The sequence below is a fragment of the Ambystoma mexicanum genome, chromosome 11, assembly GCF_040938575.1.
Source record: "Ambystoma mexicanum isolate Mex_15411 chromosome 11, UKY_AmexF1_1, whole genome shotgun sequence".
Classification (NCBI taxonomy): Eukaryota; Metazoa; Chordata; class Amphibia; order Caudata; family Ambystomatidae; genus Ambystoma; species Ambystoma mexicanum.
The window spans coordinates 60,394,173-60,421,271 of record NC_090934.1 but is presented as its reverse complement, the minus strand read 5'-3'; the positions used below and the strand labels follow the sequence as shown (position 1 = coordinate 60,421,271).

Here is a 27,099-nt window from a genome sequence, read left to right as displayed (position 1 = left end):
TATTTCTATTCTAACCTATGGGTTCCATAGCTTGACTTTTCTTCCAGCATAACGATTATAGTAGATATGCATACATGATATAGGACCAAAGAATTTGGTTTTTCCTTTATCAGTCATTCATCGGAGGTCATATCAACTGATTATACCTTCATGCCTAACCTCCCAATCCCCAGCTTAAAGCCTCGAAAATAGTGTTTCCCGTGGATGCTCCTCACCCCTAAAATCACATGTCCCCCGCCTCCCAAGTAGCCTTCATTGGTATCTCACCTGCTCCAGCTATGCCTCTTTTCCTGGTGCACCCCACCGGTTGCCCCCACTGGATAACCTCCCACTTTGTGTTCTTTCTACTGTGACCCCTTCTGCCACCCAACTCCTTTCCCAACCCCGTTCTCCCCCGCCCTCCTGTTCCTAATCTCCTAAATCTCTGGATGTGTCACTTAGGCTCCCTTAGTGTGCTTACCTGACGGGTCCCCTTGCCTCCCCTACCCAGATGCCTACATTACCCGTGACTCCACCCCAAATTCATAGGTCCCCACCAGTTACCCCAAGATTTAATACCTTAATGCCTTGCCCTTTTGAATGATGTCTCAAATGGGACCTGCGTCCAATCCTAGGCCCTTTCCTTCGACCCCAACCATGTTCTCTTGTGCTGAATGCCTTCTCCCCCTATCCTAAACAACACTCTCTTAATGACCCTCTCAACCAGAATCCCCTTCATCTCTGTGTAGCTTGAGCTCTCCCTTATCTTGGTGTTCCTTTCTGACGCCCTGTCCTCCCTCCTGGCTTTGCAACCTATCTGCATGGTCCCCCGCTGTTGTATACAGTAGACGCCCCCCTTTTAGACGCCCCCCTTTTCTATACCCATGTGTGCCCACATTGTACAACACATACCAGGAATGGATTTGGAGCCTGGCTTTGAAGTGAGTCCTCTGGCCTGGATCACCTCTACCTCCAGTTGTCCATTCCGGTCAGTGATCCCGATGTGGACATCCCCTGCAAAGGAAAATGTATCCCAGTGAGTCAAGGGGAACTAGAGTGGCAATTTGTTAAGCATAAACTGAGGCCTCATGGATAAGGCATGGCAAAGAAAGGGAAAGGATTTAGTCTTCAGTGTCATTTTCAGTTCAGTTTTGAGGTGCACTCAAGGAGAAGGAGAGGAGACAACCAATGGCCAGCAAATTCATCCAGGCTCCGCCCCCAACGGACTCACACATGGCCCATTCATCCACGCACTCAACATTCTCTGAGCCTCTGCCCAGAGAATGTCGAGAGTGTGGATTTGAATGAATACACCAACATTCTAACCTTCACTCATGGCTGCCAGCAGGACAGGTCCAGCAAGAACAAGCAGAGTTCGGATCCTTTGAAGGTTTGCTGACGCTAGTGTATTTTATGCTTGGCAGTAAAACCCTTCCAACAACAACAACAAAACACAAGTTAGTCGCAGGAGCAGAACGAAAGGTGTATGCTAAATTTGGGATCCCGAGTCTTCAGTCCAAATGTAGTCCATTTGATTGAACAAGGTGGTAGAAAGGTCCATTGCGTTGCAGGCAGCAGCCGGTTCGTATCTGGGGAACTACTCTGCCTAAAGTCTATTTACTGAGCCTTTACATATGCTTGAGGGCAAAGGTTCCTGCTGTTACATCCTGCCCGCGCTTACCTGCACGTCCCTGGGGGTGCGGGGCCCGCTTGCCATTGCCACTTACCCTTGTCCTCCTGGTGGCTGTACCTGCGATGGTGCGGGCAGTCCCTTGCCTATCCACTGGCCATCGGCAGGCTGCACCACGGTCAGCATGGGCGCTTCCGGGGTCTTCGAGGCCATGTGCCTACATCATTGTGCTGACTCACGTCAAAACCTCCCTTGATTGGTCACAGCAGCGTTTGGTTGCCAGGACAATGACCAACGCTGGAACTGTTTGTAATCTGCAGAAAAGGCCATTCTTTGCATCTTAATGCTCCTGGTAGCCCTGGTTGCCGGTTCCTCGCTCCTGGTAGGCCTGGTTGCCGGTTCCTAGCCCTGGTTGCTGGTTCATCGCTCCTGGTAGCCCTGGATGCTGGTTCCTCGCTCCTGGTAGCCCTGGTTGCCGGTTCCTACCCCTGGGTGATGGTTCCTTGCTCCTGGTAGCCCCGGTTGCCATTTCCTCACTCCTGGAAGCCCTGGTTGCCGGTTCCTAGCCCTGGTTGCTGGTTCCTCGCTCCTGGTAGCCCTGGTTGCCGGTTCCCCGCTCCTGGTAGCCCTGGTTGCCGGTTCCTAGCCCTGGTTGCTGGTTCTTCGCTCCTGGTAGCCCTGATGGCCATTTCCTCGCTCCTGGTAGCCCTGGTTGCCGGTTCCTACCCCTGGTTGCTGGTTCCTCGCTTCTGGTAGCCCTGGTTGCCGGTTCCCCGCTCCTGGTAGCCCTGGTTGCCGGTTCCTAGCCCTGGTTGCTGGTTCTTCGCTCCTGGTAGCCCTGATGGCCATTTCCTCGCTCCTGGTAGCCCTGGTTGCTGGTTCCTCGCTCCTAGTAGGCCTGGTTGCCGGTTCCTACCCCTGGTTGCTGGTTACTCGCTCCTGGTAGCCCTAGTTGCCGGTTCCCCGCTCCTGGTGGCCCTGGTTGCTGGTTCCTCTCTCCTGGTCTTCTTTCTCCTCTTGTTTTTCCCCTTGACCTTCCTTAGTTCACCTTTCTCTTGCTCCTTTCATGGGTCCCTCAATGGCTTAATCCCACCTGGCTTACTCTGGGGGTTGCTCCCTAAGAGTATTGGTTACTGCAGTTCTATCACCTCCCAGTTCAGTTGACTAAACTGCCCTTGCATCACGTAAATACCGGGAGGGGAGCCTGTGGTGTCGGGGAGCTGGTCCCCGACCTAGCTCAAGCACCCAACTACCACAAGGACTAATCTCCGTGACTCTCAGAATGTCAGAAGACTCTGGAGTGGGCACTGTAAAGGGACTGTGCCTGAGCGCCACACCACAGAGGCGCTGAAGCGCTATGAAACCTCACTGTATCATTTGTGATGAAGTCACTCTAGACCTCCCTCCTTTCAGGAGTGGAAGGATCCGAAGGAATCTAGGTAATAGTTGTTTTACTGCCGCCATCACTAGAACGATAACATGTTGCCTTACTATGCTGTGTACCTGTTTCCCTTTTGACTGTCGATCATACTGCATTCATCCTATTCTCTTCAGATCTATGTAACCTGTATTGCTACTTTAGCAAAATGTACACCGTAGTCTGAATCTACCACGCTCCCACACCACCTATCCTACTAAATCTCACTCACCCTTGTAAAAGCCAGCTGAGTACTCTAGTGTGTGGCCGAACAAACGCTTTCCGTAAATTGCTTGAGTTCTGTCCACTTGGGACTGTTTGTACGCAAACTCTCCCAGGTCACATACGTGCAAACTCCTTGTGCACTGTTTTTCTCGTGTTTTGAAAGCATGCTCATTACAATTATATCCATGTTACGAATTGTTATACCCTCAATGTGAAACTATGGTGTCCCTATTTATGTATTTCAAAATGTATCTATACACCCCGAGCACATCCAGATAGCCACTTCCATACGCCTTCGTCAAAAATTGTTGTTGCTTCACTGGACCTAACTCGTATGATCGACGATTGCCCATCTTGGGAGGATAGCTCAGGGGTAACGTGCTCGCCTTGGAAGCAAGACGACACGCAGCACCACAGGTTCGATCCCCGGGTCCGCGCTTAGAAACCTCTGGGTATTAAGGGCGTTATAAATAACCAATCATATCATCACCAATACCAAGCTAGTTCTGTGTGTACCCCTGGCACCTTTAAGACCACTGCCCAATGATAGACCTAATTACTACTAGCCGCATCCTAGAACTGATCACCATTGGCCTATGACGCACAGACGCGCCTACCGAGTGGCTTATTATTCGTACACCCAATTTGGACCCAGAAGATAGTACACTTAGTATTAGAGTAGCCCCCTACTTCCACTTCCAACATTATGGACCCCCTCCCCAACAATGAGGATGTAGTAACTCTGCACAGGATGTGCTTTCACCCCTATGGGCAACCGCCTAGCCAAACTCGGTTGCCCTTGCTACCACACTTTCCCATGCCCCACCCTTTTTTTACCAAACAATTCCCCCTTCCCACATGATCAACCCTATAAGAACCCCTACACCAATCCTAGAAGCAAAATCACAACCACAGCCATAACAAAACCCAGTGGGACTGTCCTTGCTACAGCACCAATATCTTTAGCCGCAACACCACCCCCAGCACTTGACCACCCCACGCAATACGCCCCAGCTCCAGACTGCCACTACCACTCACAACCACCATGTATCCCATCACAGGATTTACCAGACTCACAAGACTAGCATCACGATTCAGCCACCCCAGGAGCCCCACCCATGTGAAAACACATCACACCTACGTACAACGGTCTCTCCCAGCCCCCCAACCCAAGAAACGTACCTCGGCTATGTCCACACCACAAAATGACACGACCAGCAAACACACCAAATTGCCGAGACTCCCACAGCCCTAGGCCTCAATTCCACTGTCTGACCCTTCTCCTTCACTTAAAGGCGCCCTCCTTAATGTGTGCTCGCTGGGAGCCCATGCCATTGAGATGCACAACCTCATCATAGACCAACAACTAGACTTCCTATTGGTTACCGAAACCTGGCTGCACCAAGCCTCTGGCCCTCTACCTACACTGGCCATTCCCCCTGATTTTAGTATAATCAGGGCGGACAGTCCGAATTCATTGGGAGGAGGTGTAGCTATCATCGCAAAAAACATCCTTCAACTCAGGCCATGTCCGTTAGACACCATGGAAGGTTACGGATTGCTCCTCATTAAACTTACAACAGACCCTAAAACTACAACTAACACCCCCATCATTTATAGAGCGCCCAACCCCGCCAACCATCCAGAATCCGACATCCCACTCCTCATTACACCCTATCGTAAGCCTAACACCAAATTCATGATTCTAGGTGACATTAACCTAGGTTTTAATGACGCACAAGACCTTAAAGCCAGCGCCCTCCCCTCACTGATATGAACTTCACTCAGCTAGTGACATCACCCACACATGAAAGGGAAGAACGCTAGACTGGGTAGTGACATTAAACGTCTGCCTATCAATTCACTCCATCACGACAATGAACTGGTCTGACCATCATTTAATCTGCTTCCAAATTACAACACAAGAAAAAGTCTCCCCCACCAATACACCACTCACTCCCATTGAAATAAAAAACGCCTGCAATCTTGCACTAGACAACCTGTATTATTGGAGGCCCTCGCAGCCCAGATCAATACCAACTCCAACCCCAGCTGCCTTGCTGACATCCACCACAACTGTCTCAAAACCACTATTAACGCCTTAGCCCAGCTCAAACCCAAAATACAGCAGTCAGCTAAATGCTCTAACTTTTGGTTCAATGAGGAACTTGTAGCGCTAGGGCATAACAAAAGATCTCTAGAACACATTCACAAAAAATCAGTCGCCGCCAATTCGGCCAAATCTTTTGTAGAAGCAAACAAACTCTACAAAACCACCATAATAGCACACAAAGCCAACGCCTTAAACACCCGTATTAATCCTCAAACTCCAAAGAACTCTTCTCCATTCTCAAAGAATTGGAAAACCCCATCCCGTCAACCACTCCTGTAAGTACCAGCAAAGCCTGGAGCACTACTATACAAAACGCACTTGCCTCAAAAATAGATATGCTCCAAGACAAAATCTTAGCCAAAAGAAAGTTAGAAGATAGAAAAGGTCACCTTCACCACTCATGGACACAGACCATGGAAACGTAGCAACACACATCAAATTCTCACAGGTCATCCAAGACAAGGTCCTGGGCATCATATCCAAGCTTAAACCATCTAATTGTAAAGGAGATTGTTTCCCCGCTAAACTAGTTAAACTCTGTGCACCCACACTAACGCCGATCATTACCAAAAATTGTCAATGCCTCCTTTTGCACTAATACCGTCCCACCTGTATTAAAGAAGCTTGGGTTACCCCACTCCTCATAAAAAAACATCTCTAGACCCCACGGTATCCACAAATTACCGTCCCATAACCACAGTTCCTTTTTTTGCTGAAAATAATAGACTAAATTGCCTACTCTCAAATACAAAACCACCTTGAACAGAATGACCTCCTAGGAGCTAGACAATCCGGCTTCATAGTCATAGCACCGAAACAGCATTATTGGACCTCAAAATCCAAAAGGATTCCATAAGAGACTCCGGTAATCGGTGTATCTTACTTCTATTAGACCGGTCAGCCACTTTTGATTTGGTGGACCATGACAAACTATGCAATACTCTGTCGGATAACTTCAAATTCTTTTTAGGAAGCCAGTCACGGTTGGTGTCTCTCACCCACCCTCTATAATGCCTACACTAAGCTGTTATTTGCACCCCTTGACGCAATGGGTGTCATCTACATGAAATTTGTGGATGCAACTCAGATATTCATCTCTATCACTGGTAATCATGAGCAAGACACAATCACTGTAAATAAGATTTTTGTCATTATCCAAAACTGGATGGCTAATAATAGTCGATGTCTCAATGATGAAAAGACGGAGATTCTCATTGTGGGTTCACCCGCCAAAATCAAATCTCTCCACTCTAATTATTCCTCCATCACCATCGATGGAAAACCACCCCAATCCTCAAGCAGGTCAAGATGCTGGACGTCCACTTAGATACTAACCTAACAATTACCAAACATGTTAATTCCCTCTCATCAACCACGTCCTATACTTCAAAAATTATTGCGTTAAGTCGCTAATTTCTGACCCCGCAAAATTGTATCACACTTGCACGTTCTCTTATCCGGTCTAAATTAGACTACTGCAACGTACTATTGCTAGGCTCCTCAAACACAAATCTGGTCAAACTCCAAATTTTGCAAAACAAAGCGCTTCGAGTATCCGTTGGCATAAAAAAATCTGACCACATCGCCAAGACTAGGAGGGAAGCTCACTGGCTCGCTGTTAAAGCCAGATTTATCTTTAAAACACTCTGCATTACCCACAAATGCCTCACTAAGACAGCCCCCATCTACCTCAACAGCGCCATTACTCAAAACAAGGCCACAAGATCATTGAAATCCAACAACAGTACCCAACTATTTGTACCACGTTTCAAATCCATAAGTGCTGGGGGGACCAGATTTCCAGTAATGGCCCCCAAAACATGGAACTCCCTCATCTCGAAAACCAGAAATCAGCCATCCCACCAGTGGTTCAAGAAGACGTTAAAAACCTGGCTTTTTAACAAATACTAAATCCATAGTTGGCTCCTCTGCGTCCCGAGTGACACCACCCTGGGTCACGCATGATCTACTCCCACATAATACCCTGGCCCACCTGTCTGAATTTGTACCCGTGATTTATACTTAAAATGTGAACAACTCTCTACTAAGTGTAACCTTTGATTTTCCACTGTACCCAGAGAATCAACCGTGTAACCTACACCATGCTTGTTTATGCATCCCCATTGGATTGTATGATTTGTAACTATTTTATCACTGTAGCCAGAAATGTAAGTAACCTGTAACCTAGGCCGTGATACCCCCGGGTATGGGCGTATAACAAATGCTATACATAACTAAAATAAATAAATACATAGGGATTAGGGACAACCACCTGATATGTTAAAATCTGCCTGGAGGTGGTGGGGGAGGGTGAGGGGGTGAGATTACCCAGAGCCCTTCCTTCACTCCTAATCCTTATGCTATTTGGATAAGAGTAAGACATGCTGGTCAAAACATACATCCCACACTTGCAATCTGAAGGGAGACTGAGTCCTTATTACTATTGCCTCAGCCCGCTTCACCATCACTGATTTCTCACGTACTGCCCTGCCCTGATGGAGGAGACTTTTAACAACAAGCACCTGCTTATGCTAATACTCTCATTCCTGAGCTCTGCCTTCTCTCTGGCTGACTCATGGATAGAAGAAACAATGGCTTAAAGTTTCCACAGGAATAGGGTGGCAGCGCCACTATCACTGCTCTGACTGACTTCAAAATGGTGGCCAGGCTATGTAAACTGTCTGCTGCACACAGTTTCTGGAGTGAAATAATCCAGAAATAATTCTTCTGGGGAGCAGGATTCGGGAGGAGGAAAGCACTACTGGGCAAACCTAGCCTCTTTAGGCCAGTGGACTACTTCCCTAAGGACTAGTGTAGAGGAGCCGCTAATTGCCTCTCCAGAAGTCCCGCCCCCTAATCAGCTGTATGTTGGAAGTCTGAGAGTGTGCCATGCACCACCTAATGGCTCAAATTAAAAAGAGATCACACACTGTCACTTTAAAGCCCTTCCGCCCCCCCCCCCCCCCCCGCCACCCGACACCCTGTTGGTAGAACAGATGAGGTTTTGGAAACACAACGGACATCAAATTTGCTGTGTTTTCACCAAAGACGTGTTTTAAAAAGGAAAAGAAATGTAAATATAAAAATGTAATGCTTATTTTGAAGGACATCTGGACTTATCCGACCCCATCAACATGCTACTACTCTACCGCCAACCCTCACATAGTGGTTCCCCCGGAGCTGATATCCGCCTGCTCATCGCGCCCCTCCTGAATCCTAAAACCAACTTCATACTCTTAGGCTTTAGAGACCCCACTGACCTGAAGGCCACTGCCCTCACCACAACCCTTGAGGAAATGACGGTCTCCCAAATGGTTCTCTCCTCTACCCACGAAAAAGGAAAGATCCTGGACTGGATACTCTCCTCCAACACAGCCCTCCAAGTCACCTCCACTGACCCGCTTCCTTGGTCAGGCCACTCTACTCTGCTTGACCCTAACCACCACCTGCAATCCCACATACAGCTCAGGTAAGAACCTCCCTGCGATTACAGCTAGACACACAAGTAAACTCACCGTTGAGCAACTAGCTCCCACTCTCCTGCCCTCCCTTGAGGCAGTGCTGGCTAGCACCAACCCCGAAGACATACTCACAGACTATAGTTCTGCACTACTCAATGCTTTAGATCAACACGCCCCCTTAAAAACCTCCACCCGCAAGGAAGAAATCCTCTGAGCTGGTTTACAGATGAATTAGCCACCCTCCACAAACAAAAATGAGCCCTTGAACGTCTCTGGCGAAAGAACGGCACCCTCGCAAATAAAACAGCATCCCACTGCTCAGCAAACACCTACAAAACAGCCATCTATGCCACTAAAGCGAACATCTACAAGGTTAGAATCACAGAAGCAAGCTCCAACACCAGAGAGCTCTTTGGGATCCTTAGGGAGCTTGAAAACCCAACCGCACCTATAGACATCTTCACTAAAGACAGATCCTGGTGCACACTCATCCAGTCAGCCCTTGATATCAAAATTCACAAACTCAGAGGCAAAACCATACTCAAAAAGTCTCTCCTTCCCTCAAACCCCTCAAATGCAACCCTCCCCTTCCACTTTTATGTCCCAAGCATTTCAATCATCCACCGTCTCTCCAGCTGAGGTCCTCACCACCATCCAACACCTGAAAGCCTCAAACTGCTCTGGAGACACATGCCCTGCTCACATTGTCAAAATGTGTGCTGAAGTGCTTGCTCCCACCATTGCCAACTTCATCAACGCTTCCTTCAAAATCAACTCAATTCCAAGCTCCATCAAAGAGGCCTGGGTCACACCACTCCTGAAGAACCCCCCCCCCCCCTTGACCCCACCCTCCCCACCAACTAGCACCCTATTACAACAGTAACCTACCTCCTCAAAATTCTCAACCACCCAACCTATTCTCAACTCCAAATTCATCTTGAAACCCATAATCTTCTGGCCACCCAGCAATCGGGCTTCAGACCAAGACACAGCACTAAATCCGCCCTCCTCGATCTCAAGATCCAACTAAACCACATCAGAGACACTGGATAGATTGCCATCCTCCTCCTATTAGATCTCTCGGCGGCCTTTGAACTCGTGGATCACTGGATCCTGTGCATCATCTCACCACCACCTTCAGCCTCTCACCTGAAGCTGCCAGTTGGATTGAGTCCTTCCTCTCGGGACGCTCCTCCAGGGTCTTCGCAGGCATGGAAGCAGCAGATCCCATTCCTGTTCTCTAGGGTGTTCCTCAAGGATCATACTTGTCCCCCACACTAGACAATATGTACACAAAACCTCTATTTGACCACACGGACAGCCTCAATATACCCTATACTAATTTTGCTAATGACACACAAGTCCACCTCAAAATCACTGGCAACCACGAGCTAGACTCTATCAATATCAACCACGTTTACAGCATCATCCAGGCCTGGATGGCATCACACCATCTCTGCCTTAACGATGATAAGACAGAGCTTCTCCTTGTTGGCTCGCCTCACTGCTTTAAACAACTAGACCCTGCCTACGCCTCCTTCTTTATTAACGGGAATATCACCCCATTATCTCCTATGTCAAAACACTTGGAGTCTACCTGAACGCAGCATTAAATATGCAAAAACAAGTTAAAGCCATCGCCTCATCAGCCGCATACTCCACCAAACTCATAAACCTCTCCAGAAAATCCCTCACCACCAGCCTTATTATTATTAACAAAGGCAGGTGCGGAAGGGAATAACTGAGGCAGACTCAGGGATTGGCTAGTGAGGAAAGTCTGATGTGTGACACCTATGGGACTAGAGCTGCAAATCATAGGTCAGCCTTTCCACCCTCAAATGTATGCCCTGTCTCTAACACCATTCCTGATTAATTTGTTGGTGGATTTGCAGCTCTAGTCCCGTAGGTGTCACACATCAGACTTTCCTCACTAGCCAATCCCTGAGTCTGCCTCAGTTATTCCCTTCCACACCTGCCTTTGTTAATACTAATAATGTATTTCTTATATAGCGCTACACACCCATAGGTCTCAGAGCACCTTAATAACAGAAGACACTATTATCCCACAGAGTGGTACTCAATTTCTCAATCACAGAAGGATGAGTTGACCCTGCCGGTATTCAAACCTGCCACAGTAGGCTGCACACTGATATCAGCGACATGCGCTTAGCTCACTGTGCTATCTGACCGGTGTGATTCAATTGTTTGTTTAGGCCTTGGAGTTACTGCCTAAAAGACTGAGCAAATCAGTACAATTTTAAGCTCTTTCACGTCAGTTTAGCTGTCAGACGCCTGTTTCTAAATAGCAGAAGGGTGATTTTTAAAGCTACTTTCGTTTGGTACTTTTCTAAAAATCAGGCAGGAAATACTGAAAGCAGCTCACAATCGATCCACTTCTCCATTGTCAGGAGATCCCTCCACCACCGTCATGAGAACACCTTTGAGCAGCTACACGGCCATTTGTACAATCCGCAAACACCAGGAGTCTTATCCAATGGCAAACAGCTCAATGCAGCCTATAGTATCAAGCTGAAAAGGCTGTAAAGTGCCTGCCTGGAATTCGAAGCCCAATCTAAAGGTCACACAAAAATCTCTGCAGCAGGTACTCAACCTAATGAACTATAGCTAATGGGTTCATAATCAACGCAGAATCTCCACACTGAGGATATTGGACAACGCGACCATTCTCGCTCCAGAGATGATTTCATGAGGTCTACAGGATATTGCAGAGCAAGGTCTTAGTGTCACAATCAGCGGTGGCTCAGGGTAAGGGTCTGCCTTTGCTCATTGGTATCAGTGGCTTTGTATTATTAGTCACTCGGTATATTAATGACTTAATATTGCCGACAGATTGGGAGCATCCGTGACTCTATAGTATCGGTTGCCCAGTATCGTCCGTGGACCAGTATCGTCAATGGCTTAGTATCATCAGTGGCTCAGTATTGTCAGTGGCTCAGTATCGTCAGTGGCTCAGTATTGTCAGTGGCTCACTATCGACAATGGCTCAGTATCATTAGTGGCACAGTATCGACAGTGGCTCCGTTTTATGAGTGGCTTAGTATCAATAGTGGCTCAGTATCGAGAGTGGATCATTATCGTCAGTGGCTGAGTATTGCAGTGGTTCAGTATCAGCATTGTTAGTGGCTCAGGACATTCAGTGGCTCAGTAAAGTTAGTGACTCAGGATCATCAGTGACTTGGCACTGTCAGTGACTCAGTATCGACAGTGACTCAGTATCATCAGCGGCTCACTATTGTCAGTGACTCTGTATTGAGAATAGCTAGGTATCATCAGTGGCTCAGTATCCACAGTGGCTCAGTATTATCAGTGGCTCTGTATCCACAGTGAATCGGTATCGACAGTGGCTCAGGATCATCAGTGGCTGAGTATCACCAGCGCTCACTATTGTCAGTGACTCTGTATTGAGAATAGCTAAGTATCATCCCTGGATCAGTATTGACAGTGGCTCAGAATCATCAGTGGCTCAGTATCATTAGTGGCTCAGTATCATCAGTGGCTCAGTATCATTAGTGGCTCAGTATCATCAGTGGCTCAGTATCATTAGTGGCTCAGTATCATCAGTGGCTCAGTATTATCAGTGGCTCTGTATCGACAGTGAATCAGTATTGACAGTGGCTCGGTATCATCAGCAGCTGAGTATCATCAGTGGCGCACTATTGTCAGTGACTCTGTATTGAGAATAGCTAGGTATCGTCAGTGGATAAGTATTGACAGTGGCTCAGAATCGTCAGTGGATAGTATTGCCAGTGGCTCAGAATCGTCAGTGACTCAGGATCGACAGTGGCTCATTATCATCAGTGACTCTGTATCGAGAGTGAATCAGTATCAACAGTGGCTCAGTATCATCAGTGGCTGAGTATCATCAGCGGCTCACTATTGTCAGTGACACTGTATTGAGAATAGCTAGGTATCGTCAGTGGCTCAGAATAGACATTGGCTCAGTATTATCAGTGGCTCAGTATCGACAGTGGCTCAGTGGGTCAGTATCGACAGTGGCTCTGTATCATCAGTGGCTCAGGATCGACAGTGGCTCCGTATCGACAGTGGCTCTGTGGGTCAGTATCGACAGTGGCTCCGTATCGACAGTGACTCAGTATCATCAGTGGCTCAGGATCATCAGTGGCTCATTATTGTGAGTGGCTTAGTATCCACAGTGGCTCTTAATTAGTTTTACTAGGAACACAATGTTGTATTGCTCTAATAAATGTTTTATTGTGGGATGATGGAACATGCTCTGCTCCCGTAGCAGACTTATTATTTAATCAACTGTCCTTCAGAACAGTGGGCAAATGCTGTATTATTTGTATCTCTATTTTAATGAATTCATATAGCGCTCTTTGCCAAAAGCGCTATAAGTAATTAAACAACAGTACAATGAAGTGAACAATGAAATCCAATTAATTGTGAAGAGGGGGGAGTGCAGAATTTAATTAGTCGAAAGAATATATACGAATATATAGGTTTTAAGGTGGGGCTGAAAAATCCAGAGAGTAGGAAAAGAGCAGACAGAGACAGGCAGAGAGCGCCAATGTTTGGGCACAAGAAGAGTAAAGGACCTGAAACGAGAAGATGCACATGGAGGCTTAGGGAGAGTAAGGAGCAACTGATTCTGGGTTCAAGGAGAGAACATGCAGGTGAATTAAGTGAAATCAGCGAAGAAAGATAAGAAGGAGCAAGAACATGACTACTCTTGAAAGCAATTGACAGACAATGAGAGAAGAGACGAGACTCAAAAGGAAGAAGTGATATCGCGAGTAACGATGGCGTGATAGCGGCACGAGGAGACAGAAAACAGGGGACGAGCCGAGGGTTATAGATAGAACGAAGAGGACGAAGATGAGAAGCAGAAACCCAAGAAGAAGAGATGGACAGTAGTCAATGCGAGAAATAACCAAGCAGAAAAGAGGCTTCATAGCATGAAATGAAAGATAGGGTCGAGCACGACAAACACTATCCAGAGCGCAACGACAGCACCGAGCCATGGAGGAAAGTAAGAGAAGGGTCAAAGATCACACCCAAATCACGACCAGAAGAGGAAAACGGTAGCAAGGATGGTGGGCGAGTAGGAGGGATTGTGGAAGCCGGAAGAAAAGGACCTCAGTCTTTGAAGGATTGAGATGAAGAAAGTGGGAGGCCATCCAATGTTGGACAGCGGGGTGGAGTGACATTTAGAAACACTGAAATGCAAAGTGTCATCAAAGGAAGAAAGCGGAAATAAAATGTGAGTGTCGCCCGCAAAAGGGTGAAAAAAGAGATTATAGGAAGGAATACGAGCAGTGAGGGGGGGCAGTGCAGACCCTTGGGGAACGCCATAGAGAAGAGGGTGCAGAGGGGAGGTGTGTGCAGTCCATGTTACAGGGTAAGACCGCGGAGACAGGTGGGAACCACACAGGTGTAGACCTTTTGGCTAAGATAAATATTCTGAAACATGAGCTACCGGATGCACCATGTGTCTCCTCTTGGGAAAACATGTCTTGGCGAGGTTAACCCCTGAGCTGCCTTTTTACATGGTGGTGAGCTTGCTCGCTGACTGCAGATCTCCACAGCTCTTCTAATTAACGTGAAGCGATGCATGTCGGTTTAGGGACCCCCTGACTGGGATATAATCCTATGACAGTGTTTCCTATCCACGCGAAATCTTGATGGGCTCATTTCTCATCGAAAAGAAAACTCTCATTGGCAGCTAAAGCCAGCAGAGGGCAGCAGAAGACCATGTTTCTCACCCCCCCCCCCCCCCCCCCCCTGTGCTTATACCGAAGCAGGACGTTTAGACGTTTTGCCGCAGGTCCCCTTATGGGCGCTTCTTTCGGCGCACCTATTGCCAACTAGTTGAATCAGTATTTGACATTCGTGCAGCTCCAGGGGATTGTTAATGTCCCTGGAAAATGGTCAAGTTTACAACGTTTACTTGGTGTGATGGATGGTGTGTGTCAATAACATTGTTATGTTTCTCGTTGGCTTTTGGCAGGATCTGGCAAGGTAAGTGGTTGCGTCTTTTAAAAAAATATATGAAACGCAATTTAAAACTGGTCGAGTTTGATGCTGAACTGTTGGAGGTAATGAAAGCAGTGCACAGGTGTCCGCCTGCTGCAAGCCTCTCCCCTCACTCTCCTTCCCATTAAGATAGCCCAGCGGGTTACGCGCTCGCTAGTGTGATCTGCAGGTCACAGGTTTGAATCCCGGCAAGGCCAACTCAGCTTTTCATCCTTCCGAGGTATGAGGGGCAATTTCCGTTCAGTGATATTGTATGTAAATATGTGCTCTGTAAAGCACTTTGGATTAAGGCGCTATATAAATAACACTTCATAAATGTTGCTTTTTTTCAGGAGAGAAAGGAAGCGTTGCTAAGTTCAGGTGAAAGCCAATGTTCAGGTGTCTCTTATTTATTAAATGGGGTATAGCCCGCCCTTTCTGACCCCTTCTTCACCCTTTCCCGGACGACCACAACTTGCAACAACGAGGTAACAAGATAAACAATCATCCACGTGTACACAACACATATTCTACATCGAAATACCTGTGGTTTGTTTAACTACAATGTATTTTACTGAATTAAAACTACAAACGTGTACGATGAGAACTACTTTTGTAGTCACTGGAAATCAATATTCAACTTCCAAAAGCAAGGAGGGAGATAACCCCTCAAAATCCCTCCCTCAAAATCCTACCCAGGCCCAAGTCCTCAGATAGAAAAGCCCTGACTGGCAATAAATACTCTGTGCCAGGTTGGGGGACTATGGGGCATTCTTTGGCACCAAGGGACCAGGAAAGAGTGCTGTGCCATCAGAGCAGGGGTGTTGCTAGGTCTGGAAAAGACCCAGGGCTAAACTGATGTCGGAACAGTTGGGGTTGGGGGCTAGCTAGTCTTTTGGCTGTAGCTCCTGAGATTCTATCCAGGGCTACAACCAAAAGACCTGGGGCTATAGCCCCCTTAACCCCCCCTAGCAACGCCTCTGCATCAGAGTAGGGTTTGGCCCTCCCGATGATTCGGACTCCAACTCCCATGAACCCTCAGGACTGACTAGGCTGGCTCCAGCTGATGGGAGCTGAAGTCAAAACATCTGGTGGGACACACATGGAGTAACCATATGGGAATGAACTCCCCACACCTGAAAAACTTGGGTAATCATTGGCAGTCCCCCCGCGCCCCCCCCCCCCCCCCTTGCATTACTGCTTCCCTCGTTTCCACTTGGGGCGCAGGGAGCGACTGCTTTTTTGCGGCTGGTGCATGTCCAAATAATTCATAAATAAACCCGATTTCATCCGCTTATGAAGTGTCAATGCTTGCGTGCCCTCACCTCGTCACAGTGTGAGACGCACTGCGAGCGACGCAACTACCGACACACAGTGAAAAGCCCTCAGAGGCTGGAGGCTGGCGCCTCTGCCGGGTTGCCTTGGAAACCACGCCAAGTATATCGACAATACAAGAAGAAAAGACTTAATAAAAAAAATAATGTTTGGGTGGACCTGAAAAAGGGAAGAAACCAGAGGGCAGAAGACAGGCGCGGGCCCATGAAGCACAATATGGAGTATTTCACTTGATAACGATTGTGAATTGCGTATATGCGGGTCACTCAGAAGAGTACACAAGTAACAAGTGTACAACACACACTACACCCCTATTCGCCTCTATCCCCAACAAGTGTACTTTTCACCGGCATAGTACCCGACCTGCAGAACAGGAAAAGCGTGATTGAACCAGAGGACCCGCGTGCTATTTATAAACCTCTGCAGCAGGTGCCGCAACCCACTAAGCTATATCAATGGTGAAGCTGAAGGAATTAACCAATCTGGACACCTCTGCAGCAAGGCACCGCCCAATTGTCTGCGTGGCTGCTGTGGTTTCATAATTTCTGAATAGCCACATAGCGGGCATCGTGTGGGGACAGCGGGTGGTGTTGAGGGAGGGCCAATGGTATGTAAACCTCCCCGCCATTCTTGCTCGTGTTAACCAGTTCATCGCCCTGCTCCCAGGAGGAGACATTACGGCGGCCGTTCATTATACTCCGACTTAAAAAACCTTTCATAATAGATATGATGCGTCTCTGCTCTGCACTCACGAAGATAGGCGCGAGGGTCGTGTATTGACCTTTGCGCCAAATGACCGGCGCCGATTTGAGTGTGGCGCCACAGTGGCGGCGCCGAAATGCTCGTGCCGAAACGTGGCCTACCGGATTAATATTGCACAGAGGCCCAGTGCATCGTGGGATCTGGATTTTCACAACGTGTAAACGTTCCCGGTACTGGCAAGCATAGCTGTTAACCAACTAGTCCACCTAAATATGGCTTGCGCCTTTCTGCAAACAAGACATACTGTCGAGTCAGCTGCCCAGTGAGGAAAGTAAACTCAAAGCTTGCCGCACAGCCTCTTTGGTGTCCACGCGAGGTTATGACCTTCGCGAGGTCATAGCTGACTCTACCCAGACTAGGCATTTGTTAGATGAATTCGTGTCTGCTTTTTCTCTGTGCCTGCTCGGAAGGTGACCAACGCGCTCTGAGGCAGTGCCTCTCTGTCATGTCTCCTCCCCTTGCAGCCTGTATTGTGGGCCACCAATTGAAACACCTGCTCCTTCTGGTCGGGAGCCTTGGTCAGCCATGCCTCACTCGACGTTTCCGCCTCTGCGCAGAGGCTGACTTCTGTCTTTCTCCATTTGCCTTCTAGGGGCAGTCTTTAAGAGTTTGGTGGTAACAGTAAAAATGGCAATATTTGGCTAATTACGCTATATTTACTGTTCCCCAAATTCACAGTTCGGTTGGATAATAGCCCTCGAGCTGTGTTTTTGTTTGTTTATTTATTTATAGTGCGCGTCTCACACAAAGGTATCTGGGCGCAGTACAAGATAATGCATTTTTGATTGAACATCGCCAAAGATATTTAAAGTTTTAAATTAGCCACATTAATTGTGGGAAAAATTAAGGATTGTGTTAACGTAGACAGATTTGAGCCGCCCGCAAATAACAACTGGCCCATGCCTTTTAACACACCCAATATGGTTGCCTACCTAACCAAATTCAAACACCTCCGAGCTCCTGGGCCTAATGGGCTATCGCCAGCAGTATTAAAAGGCGATTATGAATTATGGGCTCCTATCCTTTGTGATATGTGTACAAAGGTTTGCCGAGAGAGACGTATCCCCAGTTCTTGGAAAAAAGCCATCAATGTCCAAGTGTTTAAAACTGGGGATCGTCTGGCTCCAGCCAACTATTGCCTCCTAGAAAATCACAGGAAAGGTCTTTGCAGGGTTTGTCCTGGATCATTTAGAATCCTGGGTTAGTGAGAGTAACATTCTGCACCCATTTCGAACGGGATTCCTAAAGGGGTCCGGCACCACTCCTAACATCAGAGTGTTAGACGCAGTCATGATGCGGGCAAAAGCCAAAGACAGTCCATCGTCTATGTTACGTGCATTGACTTCCGAGCAGCATTCGACCAAGTGAATCGAGAGTTGCTGTGAAAAAGCTATGCGCACTTGGTTGTCCGGAATGGTTGCAGATCATTGTGGCTCTCCACACAGAAACATCTCCATATTTCCGTGTTACACCGTGTGTAATATCCGTAACACCGGATACAGTTAGGTAACGATGGGCTCCTTTCTAGGGACATCTGTGTTGATAGAGGGGTAAAGCTGGGTTGCACTCTTGCTGGCCTGCTTTTTAACCTCTACATTTCGGATCTACCAAATATGATGTCATTGAGTGCCAAGTGTCCTCCGAAGATCGGTCAGCGTACGGTTACAGCTATGCTATATGCTGACGATCTTAGCTATGCTATATGCTGACGATCTTAGCTATGCTATATGCTGACGATCTACTTCTATGTGACAGGGATGAAAGCAATGCTGAAGGCCCTGGCATATGATGCAGAGGAACACGGTCTGACTGTTAATCTAAGAAAAACAAAAACCATGCTGGTTACATCCCGCCACACTCGGTGGCAAACAATGAGTCCAGATCTTGGCTGTATAGAATATACCCAGTGCTATGCTTACTGAGGACTAGAAATGACTAATAAAAGGGACACAGCGAGATTATAACAGCTTAATCTCGCAACGCAAACAAATTTCATTTATGGTCCGTAAATTTGCACTGGGTCATGCAGGGTTTTCTCTGGGTGGGATCCATGTGTAAGCAGTGGTTCTGTCCAGTAATTTTGTATGGTTTGGAGGCAGAGGAAATCCATGACTTGGATTGGTTACAAGTGCTCGAGGGTTTCTTTTGGTGTTGTGTGTTATGGCTACCTCCATCGACATCGGTTGAGCACATACGCCTAGAATTGGGTCTACTATCGTGGAAAGCTCTAGCACTCAAACGAAGAGGAGAATCTTTTCTAAAATCTAAAACTCTCTCAACTTGCCCCTTGTTAACAATGCTGGGTGCCAATTATTGTCTTGACCACACACCTGAGAAAAACAATGGGTTTGTAAAGTTGGTAAAAGAAGCATTTCCATGATTGATTGGAGACCAGATTTCAAGCGATGTGCGAATTTCTTGAAACTAAAAGGGGCACATTCAAAATGCATGGAAAATGGTTACTGGCAAATTGCGCAGGTTACCTACACCTATATGAAACCACAGCATTACCTACTATGTTGCCCCTATCCTGAAGTGCCTTAATTTGGATTATTAATGTGTACCAACTAGCTGCCTGTCCAAGCTATCCGGGGAGCCCAATGAAAAATCCCTTGGGAGGTGAGATTCTGTAGAATCTGTAAAATTGTCTTGTGTGTAGAAACTGCAAGACATTTGCTCACTGAATGCCTTAGATTAGGACATATTTATAGAACTCTGCTAGTGTGACGAATCAACTTTCGCGGCACCAGTGGTCCAGGGATGAATATTGGTTTCTAAACCATCAATCAACCCCACACCTCTAGTACACCAGAAGGGATCCGACCAGATTGGAATATAAGTGAATTATAGGACCTCCATGTCCAATTTTGGTAACGTGGACGCAACAGCAGACTTATCTCTGCAAGTTTGTGTATTGTTGGTTAGTTGCAACACAGCGAAAATACAATTATTAACCAATGATGAAAGGGACTGTCCAGTCAAGGTTCTATACAAATATCTACTTTATTGTTACTACAACTGACTGTGCTAGCACACTACAAGTACAACCCACACTGTAAAGGATCACAGAGGACAGAAAGTTTCACAAAGGAAAGGGATGTACTCTGGATACTGAGAGGAGGGTAGTTGGTAAAGTAATCAGTCTTACTGTTCAAGATTATTTGGTTTCAGCACCAAAATGGGCAAAGGGTCATAACTGTCTCTAGGAGCCTTCGGAGAAGGACAAGAGGGGCAGAACCACAATGTGCCCAGTGCTGAAGAAGTTCTTGGTGCTCAACAGTGTTGAGGTGGTCACAGGGTGCTTTGCAGCCCGTGAGACTTAGTTAGTGGCGAGAGACAGCTGCGGGTACCAGGCAGCAGGCACTTCGGCAAGCGAGGCTGGATGGACGTCTGCAGGCTGTCCGGCACGGTGGCTCAGGGCCAAGAATCATTGTCTCTCTGCTGGTTGGCGGATCTGGAATGCTGGTCGAGGCGTCTCGGACGGCTCTGGTGACTGCGGCATTACAACAGTCAGCGGTGCAGCCGGATGCGGTTCGAGGACCCAACTGTCTTGAAATTGTCCTTAAAAAGATGGACACTCGATGATGCTTGTGTGGCACTCCTCCTAGCTTCTTTGCAGGGCTTATGTTCTTTCAAGGCAGATGGCCCAAAGGTCAGGAGAGTGATGAGCAAGCAACAGCCTTGTCCTTTGTCCAGAGACTCTCTGGCACTTCCCACCTAGGAAGCTTGCTGTCAGAACCTAGCAGGGCATGCGGTGTGCTGGCTGGGTACCGGTTCTGGATCTGCTGGAGGGGTCCTCTGAGTCCCGTTTCTCCCTCTCTTTCCTGTGAGATGTTATGGGGAGGGATCTTGCTTCCCTTGTGGAACTCCTGGCCTTCCTTAACTGGCGGAAGATGTAAGGTAGACTGTACCTTCAGTTCGGGTCCAAATGAGTCTTTCTTCTTACTGCTTGTGAAGTCTTCAGATGATCTGATCAGTGAGAACTCAGCGCCCTTTTAAAGCAAACAGGGCTCAGAGATTGGTGCAGGCCAAGCCTAACTTAAGTGAGCCAATCTTGTGTCTCCACCAATAATCTTCAGTGATGCTTCAGGTCAGAACCAGGGTGCTTGGCAACAGACTGGGGAAGGATGACAACATATACTTCTAAGTCCCACCTATCTTCCTGTCTGCTGTACATCAAAGTGTCTCCCTAATTAACTGAGCCCTATGCAGCGCTTGGTCACAACATGGGCCTCCTTTGAAGTAGGGGGTAGCAGACATACTTTCGTCTCCTACAAATCACATACTTGCCTGCTCTGAAAGGAGTGGTTCCAGACAGCACATTCACTGCCCTTTCACACCTAGGAGGGGTGATAGTACCAAGTTGACACATTGCATTAGAAAGAGGTGTTGGCGTCTGGTCTCCATTGTCACTTCCTGTACCCAGACCTTCCCGGAGGCCTGCTAATTAACATTCTTCAATATTCGGCCCCACCAGCAAGGTTTGACCATGAAGATGCAAATCCATGGGGCCTTGACATTCTAATCAGGCTGCCCATGGCCAAAGGCTTTTGCTTTACCTGCAGCTGTAATGTGTCAGCTACACATGACAGGGGAGGGCGGCGCTGGTAAGCTACTGGTAAGTACATGACTATTTTTCTGCTGTGCGGTGAGCATGGAAAATATGTGCCGAAATGGCCCCACATATTTTCGGAGGTTGATCTCCCAACATTCTTTCTTTTAAACAAACAAAAAAAGGCCAGCCGAGCGCACTCTTCCCATGTAGATGGTCAAATTCCTCACAGCTAGGGCACCTGACACATGAGAATGAGTTGATAAAAATTACTTGAATACTGGTCATACTGCTTAAACATATAAATTGGTCTGTCCAAATTGCCTTGTACAGAGTATGGTGTTGTGTGAAAATGAACTTTGATGATCTCAATATTTGAGCTATCTAATAGGGAGTAAAGGACACGAAAAACACCATGCAAGTGATTGTATTATATATTCTTGATAGTGATTTAACTTTCTCTTGAGTGTATGAAAGTTTTAGAATTGATTAAGTGTATAAGCTGTTCTGAATACTAACCGATAATTATGAATTAAGTTTTTTATGAATTGAGTCGTTTTATGTATGTACGACAAATGTGATTGTTTGTTGTGAATGTAATGTTTCATCTTTGTAAAAGTTCATTATTGAAATAAATGCAAATAAATAAAAAAATAAAAAGATATTAGCCACAAAAAAAGTCAGACTTTTATTTACTTCCCAGAAGGGAGGCACGGGTGCTTCCCTTCAATACATGGTCTGTCCCTGAGATTTGAGTTAAAGAAGTGGCAAGAAACCGGCACTACCCATGGGAACACATTTTATCGAGGTTAATCGTATCTATGTGAAAATGGCCCCAGAAAAATGTAGTCATGTGAAAATGTAGACAGCAAAAAGTCGCTTTAAGAAATGTTGTCATTCAATACAATCAATGCAAAGCTTTTGAATGTTGCCAGTAATAAGGTTGCCAAAATAATTATTTTTAAATACACAAAAGTACAAAACTATAACCATAACAATGACCCAAACCTTTAAAAAAACCTCCATTAACTCCATTAACAGACCTTCCCCTAACTCTAGTTACAACCGTTATCCTATCCTGAACTCTCACAGAACACTAAGGCTTCAGTGCGCTAAAGCATTTTATTAGCATATTACTGAATGCAAAATAAATAGAAAATGAACAGTGAACCTTTCTCCAGCCCCAACACCAATTTGCCACAAATTACATAGCCCTTTTGCAACCTGAGCCCTTGCGGTAATCCCGACGTTAGGCTTTCCCTAACTACAACTCTAACACTTACCCCAATACTTACTTTACTCTAACCAGTAGGTTTATCCTAACCCCTATCCAACCTCCCTATAACTTTCTAACACTTATCCAAACCTATACCCTAACACTTACCTTGACACTTAACCTACCCTAAACAAACCCTAAAATATGTATTCTAACCCTAACCCCTATCATTACCCTAACCCCTATCCTAACTCTAAAACAGGCACTCACAAGCCCACTAAACCCTCCTTAACCCTCACATTCTTTATAGCAGCACTACATTTTTGGCTACTTTTCAGCATCATTTTTGACTACTTTTTTGATTGGCATCTTTTTCACTGCAGAGATATTTTCATCACGACTTGTTCACTGACTACATTTTTACTGGCTACCGGTTAATCTAGCTGACCTACATGTGCCCAAAACACTGGGCTCCTGACTGCAACAAACACAAAGCCGCAGCTATAGCAGCACAGGCAGCTCTGATCTGCCCCTCCCCACCCGAGTCCCCTGGGTCTTAGCTGTCACAATGCACAGAACTGTGCATTGACCTCTGACCAATTACCACGTGATGTCAGGTCCATGTCACAGGACAATGTGAAATCTCTGGCATGCAAGAAAGAATGGATCAATACATTAAGTACCATTAAAGTGGGTCATAGTAACACCTGTTATTAGAGTGCTTAGAAGCATAAGGGACCAGGCAGCACTATTAAAGGTTTGCAGTGCACAAATGTATCAAGGAAGGGCTCAGAGTTTGCAATCCGCTCCTGTTGACCGGCCAAATAGCACCGAACCTCCAGATTTCCAGGAAGGTGCAAGCGGAGAACAGTTTGCACACTTTGCAAGAGTACTGATGTACTGTACTGTTTTGAGGGAGACATGATATAAAATCAGGCCATACTCAGCTTTAGGCAGGCATGTGCGAGTGGGGGCACGTGGCAGCCCTCACCAGAGTCGAAGATCTTCTTTTCATCTTCTCAGCAGTGCCCAGCTGTGGTAACATACAATGGTACACTAAGTCAGTGGTCTTCAAACTTTGCTAGCCTGGGCCCCCCTTGACCAAAGTTTGGGCAGGCCGGGTCCCCCCAAAAGTGCTAGATGGACAGTATGTAGAAATCGCTACGAAATTATGCGTGCCGTCACCGCACCCTACTCCCAGTACAGACCCTGGGCTCTCCCCACCCTATTCCCACCACTATCCCAGTGCTGCCGCCCATCCTGCTCCCACCACAGTCCCATAACACAAGCATACACACATCCATACACATTTAAATAAAAAATAAATTGCCACAAACGTACCTTCTGAAGGGGCCTGCGTGTGGTTGCTAAAATGCCCCGCTCCAGGTTGCTCTGTCCGTATGTGAGAGGAGGCACAGGAGCACCCCCTCGCACATACGTACATGCAGTGCCCCAGCCAGCATTTCCAATGAGCTTTGCAAGGCTGGTGAAGCAAAACACTGCCAGCGTTGCATGGCTCAGTGATCATGTGCGGCTGGGGAAATGAACTGTCAAAGGCAAACAGTGTTTCCCTTTGACAGTTCAGCCAGCCCAAGAGCACTCCCTCAGCTGGAAAAAGTATCTGAGGGAGTGCTCAGTGTTTCACTGGGCTGGCTCCTGGGCTCCTCCATAATGGGTGAGGTGGCCAGTGAGCGGACGCACCCTCACCCATTATGGAGGAGCCGGCAGGCTTGGACTGGCCTATAGGTCAATAGGGCGATAACCGTACCAAAAATGCTAAATGCTAGTGTAGGACAGTCAAAATGGGCCACTTTTTTGGCCAACGTAGGCCAGTTTGAGGAGTTACTTCACTATGCAGCTAGTAGTTTTGACCATTGTTGCTGAATTAAATATTCTTTAAATATCACAATTTGTTTACATTTGAACAAAAAACAACCCCTTGGGTACGAATCAAACAGTCTGTGACTAAAGGACTGAATATCCATTTGCAACTGCCGGCCCATTGGTGCCTAAGACCGTTTTATGGTCCAGTCTGACCACGTGAGCCTCCCCTTCCCATTTCCTCCAATCTAAAAAAAAAAAAAACTAGTTTTTTCTTTTTTTACACATTTCAAGCTGGGCTCTGGTGCCCCCCCTGGGATGCGCCCCACAGTTTGAAGACCTCTGCACTAAGTGAAGACTTAAAAAAAAAAAACTAGTATTAGGGCCCGATTCATGGAATATTTGCACGGTTCAAAATGACTTTCAAAGTATATTTTTGCAGTGCAAAGTCTGTAAAAAGTCATTTTTGCAGAACAAAATGAACTTCGCACAGGCTCAGCACGTCTCTGTAAGTGTCTGAGTGGCTTGCGCGAGACACTACGCAGAGTGTGGGCATGGCTTGCACAGAGGACAGGGAAGAGTGCGGAACTTGGAAAATGAGGAAGAACAAGGGAAAATGTGGGCATTACATGGAACAGCCTTCACATCGCACGCCTACTATTGCGTGGATTCAGGGATACAACCATGCAACTTCCCCGCCCGGGAAATGGCCATGCAAAGCCCTCTTACTATCTGCCACCAAAGGCAGGCATACAGACACTTGCGCATAGGATTCACTGCGCAGAGGTAAGATCAGGTGTTCTGATCTAACGCAGTGTAACAAGGGGAAGAAGCGGTTTACGGGAGATCGCATGCAGATATTCCGATCACGATCACGATCATAGGGTCCCCTAGATGCAGGCCTGTTTGTGGGGGACCCCACGCACTGTTTTCAGGCTGCAAGTATTCACTCCCAGAGAGCACGCAAAGGTAGCTGTTTCTGGCTGTTTTTGTTTGGCGTGGGGGCATGACGCGGCGTTCCGGCCACGACTTGCGTGTACGGTTAAATTGCGCAAACAATTCCATGAATACACAGCGCACGCAGGAAAAGTTGTGTGCGCAGAGTCGTTCTCTGCACGCAGGATTTGCAGGATCTCTGCGCAATATTCCATGAATCGGGCCCCAAATGTGGTATTCAACTTTGGTAATGGAGGCGGCATCAGTCATGGAAGGCTGCTGGTGCCTGCAGAGGCTTCTACACACAGTACTAGCCCGCATGAAAGCCTCCTCCTCCGCACCAGGGTATTTAGGTCTGGTCGGAGGAAGCCTTCAAGCCTCTGATGTGAAAGACGTGTGTAAAATAACAAAGCAAATGTGCGGACAGAAATACATGTTACAATTCACAATGACTGTTGAGAATTGTAGAGGTTTGGGAATGTGGTAAACTTTTGCAAACCGAAAGGGGTTCATGGAGACTGCATCACCCTGCTGGCTGCACATCACCTGCTGGCTGCACATCACCTGCTGGCTGCACATCACCCTGCTGGCTGCACATCTGAAGTTTGTTTTGTTTTGCGATGGGGCTTTGTGTGTTTTAGTCCCTTGCCTCTGTCATGAAGGCACACGTAGCTGCATTTTTTTTATTTTTTATTAAAATGATATAGTTTCATTACAAAACTTTTCATTTTTCCTTTATCATACACTGTTTCACATTGAAAAAGCTGTAGATGCCTGCGTGGGTTGCCTGCTGCCAAAGGCACCCGCAAAAAAGCCTCCTTTTCGTATTCATGGAGCGGACTTCGTGTTACGCACCCGGCCCTCCTGAGTCCAATTTTTCTGCATATGTTTCACCACCACATGTGCCATGCCAGCACACTTAGAACTTTCTGCGTCAGATGTGGGCCTGCACGTAAAGCATAGTCCTAACGGAGCGCTGAACGCACCCAAGAGTTACAGGAAGACGACCCGATGAAGCGTATTGAGAGCACACTTAACGGTATACAATTAAGGCAAGTACTGAGGTCATACACAGAGAGGCAAGGCATGTGGCGTGCATGCAGGTGTCAATGTGATCCAGTCGTGTCAATTCTTGTAATGGGTTATTTATAATGCGCTTATTACCCTGAGGTTTCTAAGCACGAACCCGGGATCGAACCTGCTTCCAAGGCGAGCGCGCTGCCCCTGAGCTATCCTCCCAGCCCTTGATCACTAAGGAAAATACAGAATCACTGTATTTGGTAGAAATGCCTCAATATTTTTTAAATTAAACTATCCACCAGTTCTGAAGAAAACACACGTATGGAAGAGCGTATAGGTTTGTCCAGGCCATGAATGAAAACCTCCAAAAGTTGAGCAATGTACCCTCCAAGGACACATGGCACCGGGAAGCGAGGACCCGGCCTCTGGACCACACTCAATGCACTTGCTTGCATTCTCCAGGTATGATATAAGGTCAGAGGACATGGCACTCATAGAACAATCTTTTCCATAGGTGATGCTGTGACATTAGGGGTTTAAAAAGGAAGGAAGAGGGAAAAGAGAGACTGCCAAAACTGTACGCATGACAGGAGCATGAAAGGTTGGTGTTGCGGTATTAATGTGTGAAATGATGCAAC

At 47.0% G+C, this 27,099-nt stretch overlaps 1 protein-coding gene across 1 annotated transcript in view; it reads right to left on the bottom strand.

Moving 5' to 3' along the window:
- Positions 1-27,099, bottom strand: part of RIMS3 (regulating synaptic membrane exocytosis 3) — a 425,581-nt gene that overhangs the window by 45,206 nt on the left and 353,276 nt on the right. The window contains exon 5 of the mRNA XM_069622553.1: positions 892-993. Coding sequence (XP_069478654.1) covers positions 892-993 — 102 coding nt within the window. The remainder of the gene's footprint in view (positions 1-891; positions 994-27,099) is intronic.